The 6,970-nt window shown below is 41.9% G+C and overlaps 1 protein-coding gene across 3 annotated transcripts in view; it reads left to right on the top strand.

Moving 5' to 3' along the window:
• Uaca (uveal autoantigen with coiled-coil domains and ankyrin repeats) overlaps nucleotides 1-6,970 on the top strand; it is a 98,376-nt gene that overhangs the window by 59,805 nt on the left and 31,601 nt on the right. For all 3 annotated transcript variants that reach the window (XM_017799010.2, XM_008836393.3, XM_008836394.3), the window contains exons 6-8: nucleotides 1,037-1,107; nucleotides 1,206-1,312; nucleotides 5,950-6,131. In XM_017799010.2, coding sequence (XP_017654499.1) covers nucleotides 1,037-1,107; nucleotides 1,206-1,312; nucleotides 5,950-6,131 — 360 coding nt within the window. The remainder of the gene's footprint in view (nucleotides 1-1,036; nucleotides 1,108-1,205; nucleotides 1,313-5,949; nucleotides 6,132-6,970) is intronic.

The following is a 6,970-nucleotide window of genomic DNA, read 5'->3' as shown; positions in this document are numbered from 1 at the left end:
TAATTTTTCAAAAATTTTTTTTTAATATTTTTATTTTATGTATATGAGCACACTGTCTGCATGTATGTCAGTACACCCATGTCATACAATGCCTCGAGGGTCAGAAGAGGGCTTTGGATTCCCCTGGAACTGGAGTTAAGGGCAGTTTGTAGCTGCCATGTGGGTGCTGGGAATCAAACCCAGGTCCTCTGCAAGAACAGTCAGTGCTCTTAACCGCTGAGCCATCTCTCCAGCCCCCCAAAAAGATTTAATTTTTTAAGATTTATTTTCATTTATGTGTATGTGTGTGTCTGCATGATGTATGTGTGTCTGCATGTATTTATGTGTACCATGTATGTACAGATGCCTGTGGAGGTCAGAAGCATTGGATCTCATGGAACTAGAGTTACAAGCAGTTGTGAGTCACCTGATGTGGGTACTGGAACTGACCTGAGGTCCTCTGCAAGAGTATCAAGTACTCTTAACAGCAGAGTCACCTTTCTAGCTCCACATTAATTTTATTTATATATTTGTGTGTGTGTCTTTTGCATGTGTGCCACATGTATGTCATGCCCTTGGAGGCCCGACAAGGGACTAAGATCCCCTGGAGCTGGGGTTGCAGGCAGTTGTGAGCCATCGTGTGGGTGCTGGGAAATGAACCTGGGTCTTCTGCGAGAGCAGCCAGTGTTCTTAACCCCTGAGCCATCTCTGCAGCCCCTTTCAGTTTTTTAAGAGCTTAATTTTCTTTCAGTTTCTTTTTTCTTCAATTTTAGGTTCTTGTATCATACTTTAGCTTTTCACTTATTGCGTTTTCCCTCTTTATTTGTATACAGAGTGGTATTCTTTGCAAAGCCAATAAATAATTTAAAAATTCTAAAATTATTTTCTCTCATCCATTTTAAGCTAGAAAATTGAGGTTTGCAGTGCTAGAGTGAGGGTTGAAGGGTGTGGGGCTTGGCAGTTTCAAAACTGGAGAGCTTACCTTCCATCATGTGAACCCACGAGCACCACGTCTCACCAGCAGGTGCTCACCTTTACCATGTTTTCTTTCTCAAAGCAATGGCGGACTGCCCTTCTAGCATCCAGCTGCTTTGTGACCATGGGGCCTCTGTGAATGCCAAAGACATAGTAAGTCAATGAGTTTCTTCTCATTTCAACTCCTGTGCTGTAACACTCACATGCTGGGAGTCTGGTCTTCATGTTAGTTTGCTTTTCTTGTTGCTTAGGATGGGCGGACACCACTCGTTCTGGCTACGCAGATGTGTAGGCCGACGATATGTCAACTGCTGATAGACAGAGGGGCAGATATTAATTCCAGAGACAAACAAAACAGGTGATTCTTTGATTTTGGTTTCTGGGTAGCTGCTGGATGCAGGGTGTGTATGAGCCAGCTGTGGCTTGGCCTTCCATGCCCCACCCCCTTACTTGCTCCTCCTTGGAAGTAGCACCACCTCTCACCCTCTCACTTTCTTCAATCTGCTGAAAAAGGGAGAGGGAACTAGGGGAGGAGAATGGGTGGAATGAACGTGGAGAAAAAGCAGTGGCCAACACCTACATTTAGGTCAGAAAACTGAAGATAAGAGGAGTTCTACCCCAGTTATTTTCAACTTTTAAACAAACAATCTTTTATGTAATGGGAACAAATAAGAAATAGGGCCAGAGAGATGGCTCAGCAGTTGAGAGTGCATACTGCAGAGCCCTGGGCATTCCATTCCCAGCCACCCACATTGGGCAGCTCACAACTTCCTGTAACTGCAGCTCCAGCCAGATTCCATGCTTCTGGTCTCCATGGATAGCTATACTCATGTGCATATACCCCCAACAGACACACATACACATAACTAAAAATAAAATGACTCCTTTTTTTTTCTTTTTTTTTGTCTTTTTTGAGACAGGGTCTTCCTGTAGCCCCAGCTGGCCTGGAACTCTCTATGTAGACCAGGCTGGCCTTGAACTCAAAGAGATCCACCTGCCTCTGGCTCCTAGTGCTGGGATTAAAGGTGTGTGCCATCATGCCTGGCTATAAAATTAACTCTTTAAAAATGGGACAAAAAATGTTTTTTTGAGATAAGGTCTCCCTGTAGCCCCAGCTGGCCTGGAACTTACTATGTAGACCAGGCTGGCCTCATTCTCACAGAAATCCACCTGCTTCTGTCTCTGAATTGCTGGGATTACAGGCATGCACCACCATGCCCAACAAATTTTTTTTTTTTTAATTATGTCTCCATTCTGTTTTTTCCCATGTGACTACTTTGGGATTAAAGTGGTTCTTGGGTGTCCTGGACCTTGATATGAGCCAGTTTGGATTCTCTTTAGGTCTTTCCTCTTAACCTGCAGGGCACAGTGGTGTCTCCTCCAGACCTGAGTCTACTTCTATACCCTAAGAGTCTATCCTAGTTTGATTTCTGTTGCTGTGATAAAACACTCTGACCAGAAGCCTCTTAGGGGAGGAATTGGTTTATCACAGCCCATCATTTAGGGAAGTCAAGGCAGGAACTCAGGTAGGAACTTGAAGCAGGAACCACAGAGGAACAGTGCTTTTTACTTGCTGGCTGGCTTATGGTCAGCTTTCTTTCCAATACAGAGCAGGGCTGCCTGCCCAGGGGTGGTACCACCCACTTGGCCCTCATGGGTCAATTAACAACCAAGACAACTCCCACAGGCATGCCCTCAGGCCAGTCTGATCTAGGCAGTTCCTCAGTTGATTCCTCTCAGATGACTCTGAACTGTGTGAAGTTGGCAGATAAAGCCAACCAGGACAGGATCTCTTCACGAATTTTTCCTTCTGTATTTGATGTTCTTTCAGTTGACAAGAGCTAGTAGTTTCTAGCCATTATTCTGTCCTTCTGATGCTTGCTTAGCCTGGAATTCTGGTGATTTTGGTCTCTAAGTTTCTGATGACAAATACTTGGATAACATTCCTCCAATTAGTTGATTTATTACAATAATTTATAACCCAAATTTCCGAAATTTTATAGTTACTAAAAAATGTCCTTTTACTTAATTTCGTTCTTCTAAACACACATCCTGTTATTTGTAACTCACTGGAAGTAGAAAAATATAATAAAATAGTCTTTAGATGTCAGGATTTTAGCTTGAAATTTTTAGTATTCAGATTTTTTGTTTATTTTTATTTTTTGGTCTTTTTGAGACAGGGTCTCCCTTTAGCCCCAGCTGTCCTGGAACTCACTATGTAGACTGGCCTTGAACTCACAGAGATCCATCTACCTGCCTCTGCCTCCTGAGTGCTGGGATTAAAGGCATGTGCCACCACACCTGGTCTCAGATATTTTTTTTTTAATATTTTCTATTTTATCCTATTCTATTTTATTTCTATGGTGGTACCTGTCTTTAATCCCAGCACTTGGGAGGGAGAAGCAGGTGAATCTCTTTGAGATTGTGTCTAGCCTGGTCTACATAGTGAGTTCCAGGCTAGCTGGAGCTACAGGGAGGCTTTGCCTCAAAAAGATAAAAATAAAATATTCTCTGAAATTCTCATTGTGTCTGTTCACATGGTGCTGTGTTCCACAAGGTCATTTATTTTTTTATATTTTATTTTTTTTTTTTATCTTTTGAGACAGAGTCTCCCTATAGCCCCAGCTAGCCTGGAACTCATGAAGTAGACCAGGCTGGCCTTGATCTGTCCGCCTGCTTCTGCCTTCTGAGTGCTGGGTTAAAGACATGTACCACCACAGCGGGCCCACAAGGTCATTTTTATACAAATATGTATTGTACGCTGGGCACACTCACCCCGCCCCCCAGTCCCCCTTCCTCCCTTTCGAAGCCCTCCCTTCACTCTCTTAGTCCACTTTGTTGTCACCTATTTCAGAGGAGGAAATTCTTAAGCAATTAAGTCACAATGTGATTAAGAAAGTGACAAATTTGCGTTACTTTGTTTTTGTAGCTATTATAATCTGGTTCTGTGCATGACTAAGAGATTTCATTCTAAAATAACATTTTAGGATCAAAGAAAGATGATATCATTGATCTGTGCCTATATTTTAATGGATCTCATTTTCAAAGCACTTTTTGTTTTCACTGGAAATTCACAAAAATTGTGAGGAAAAGCAAAGTGTATTGTATGAGCCAGGCAGCAGATAGTTTTACAAGTATAGGCTTCTGATACCATTGAAGTTTTTTTTCCTTATTTTATCTTTAGCATTTCTGAATCCAATATACAAACTTTATTAGTGCCTATTTTGTATAGAATTTTATGACAACAATTATGGAAGAAGGCATGGTTAGTAAGGAGCACATACCGGAGGGAGCAGGAATAAAGTTCCTTAGGAAATCCAGTGTTTGCAATTGAAGGCAGAGTTAGCTATAGGGTTGGTCACTTTAGTAGACATGGGGTCAGTCACTTTAGTAGATACAGGGTCAGTCACTTTAGTAGATACGGGGTCAGTCACTTTAGTAGATACAGGGTCAGTCACTTTAGTAGATACAGGGTCAGTCACTTAAGTAGACATGGGGTCAGTCACTTTAGTAGACATGGGGTCAGTCACTTTAGTAGACATGGGGTCAGTCACTTTAGTAGACACGGGGTCAGTCACTTTAGTAGACATGGGGTCAGTTACTTTAGTAGACATAGAGTCAATCACTTTGGTAGATTTAGGGTCAGACACTTTAATAGGTACAGGGTCAGTCACTTTAGCAGATAGAGGATCACTCTAGTGGATGTAGAATTAGAACAAGTCACTTTAATAGATATAGGATAAATTCCTTGAGTAGATAGATATAGGATCAGTCACTGTAGTAGATATAGGATCAGTCACTTTTTTCATCAGGTGTTGGTTCCCACTGTGATAAAAGCAGATTTGACAAAATAATTTCTTAGGTCCTTCTGAGTTTCCATGAGAATCTATGGCAGGGTAAAGCAGTGCTTCATGGTGTGTGGCTGTGACTGAGGAAAGCTGATGTGATGAGAGAGATTTGAAATGATGTCTAAAGATATGGAAGGCCTACATTTGGGGAAGCAAGTATCTTTAGCCTAATTTTGTTGTTGTTGTTGTTGTTTGTTTGTTTCTTTCCCTTGAGACAGTGTCTCATGTATTATAGGTAACTTGCTATGTAGTGGAAGAGGAGGATTACCTTGAACTCTGAACCTCAGGCCCCCACCTCCTGAGTGCTAAAATGACAGACATGGCTACCTTGCCTGTAAGGTGCCGGGGATCAAACTCAGGGCTTCATGTATGGGAGGCAAGCACTATACTCTCTAAGCCACACCCCCAGCCTAGCAAGGCTCTTTAAATGGGACATCCATTGGGAACAGAATCTGATTTCCCTCTGGGGGGAGGAAGGTTTTGAATTTGAAAGTTTTCCTGGTGCAGTTTAATTCACTAAAGGACTTTGAATAGTTGAGTTTTGAGCAAATGGGGTGACAACAGTAGTTACAAAATATTTTGTGATAATTATTTACAGAGCATTGAAGAACTAGAATAAAGTAAGCTACTGATAGAGAGATTGGTGTGATGATGAACACCTGTACTCCTAGCACATGGGAAGTAGAGGCAGGAGGATCAGTTGAAAGTCATCCTCAGCTACATAATAAGTTCAAGGCCAGCCTAGGATACAAGGGACCTTGTCTCAAAGAAACAAAATAACAACAGCAACAACAAAAAGAAGATAGAAGGAACCTGGTGTGGTGGCCACAAATGGGAGGCAGAGGCAGGTGGATCTCTGTGAGTTCCAAGGCCAACCTGGTCTACCTAGTGAGTTCAAGGTCAGCTGGGGCTACAGGGAGACCCTGTCTCAAAAAGACCACAAAAAAAGGATAGATTTTAGCTCTGCAAACTAAACATGAAGCTAATTTTTTAATAAATGTAATGGAGCTAAAAATACAAGATAACAGGATGATATAGCCACTGAATCTGTAACAAGTGTAACTTCTAGAATCTCTCTTTAAAAAGAGGATTTCTAAAACATTCCTTAGGTTTTCTTCAAGGTCTTGTATTTTCCCATCTCCTTCAGAACTGCTCTCATGCTGGGTTGTGAGTATGGTTGCAAAGATGCCGTGGAAGTCTTGGTTAAAAATGGTGCTGATGTGACCTTGCTGGATGCCCTTGGCCATGACAGTTCTTACTATGCAAGAATCGGTGACAACCTGGACATCCTAACCTTGCTGAAGACCGCGTCAGAAAACACCAGCAAAGGTACCAGCAGTGTTCTAGAACTAGAAAAGTGCTGGTGAATAAAGGACAGGGCCTTTAAAAAAGATTTTGAAGTTTTTATTCTTAATTTTATGCATATATTTGTGTCTGTGTGTGGGTTTGTGCATGTGAGTGCAGGTGCCTAAGGAGATGGAGTTATAAGCAGTTGTGAGCCACCTGACTTGGGTGCTGGGAACCAAACTTGGGTCCTTTGCAAGAGCAGTGAGTGCTTTTAACTGCTGGGCCTTCTCTCTAGTCCCAAGCGCAATTTTTTTTTAAGACTAAGTCAGTGGGCAGCAGTAAACAGTGTTGGCTCATCTTTCCACTATGATTGGCTTACGACAGAGTCAGTTATTTCAAGGCAGTTGGGCCACACATCTTGTCTGTAATCAATATGAATTAATTTAGAGACTGAGGAAGAAATGGCAGCATAGGTGTTTTACTAATGTTTTTAATGGATACATAAAGATTGTACATGCTGCCAGGTATGGTGACTCACACCTTTCATCCCAGCACTTGGGAGGCAGAGGCAGGCAGATCTCTTTGAGATCAAGGCCAGCCTGTTCTACATAGCAAGGTAAGTTTGAGGCCTGCTTGGGCTATAGGAAGATCTTGTCTCAAAAAGATTAAACAAAAAAAAAGAATTGTACACGTCGATTTTTTTTTTTTTGATAAGGAAGAGGAAGGTGCCCTACTTCTATACCTACAAAGTCAAATATCATTGTTTATACATGTATTTAAAATATTTGGGACTGGAGAGATGGCTCAGCAATTAAGACATGGCTTCAGTTCTCAACACCCACATCAGGTGCTGCACAACTGCCTGTAACTCTACCCAGGGA

The sequence above is a fragment of the Nannospalax galili genome, unplaced genomic scaffold, assembly GCF_000622305.1.
Source record: "Nannospalax galili isolate Female #2095 unplaced genomic scaffold, S.galili_v1.0 scaffold54, whole genome shotgun sequence".
NCBI classification, from domain to species: domain Eukaryota; kingdom Metazoa; phylum Chordata; class Mammalia; order Rodentia; family Spalacidae; genus Nannospalax; species Nannospalax galili.
Note: the sequence above shows the minus strand (reverse complement) of the source record. Positions and strands in the feature narration are given on the sequence as shown.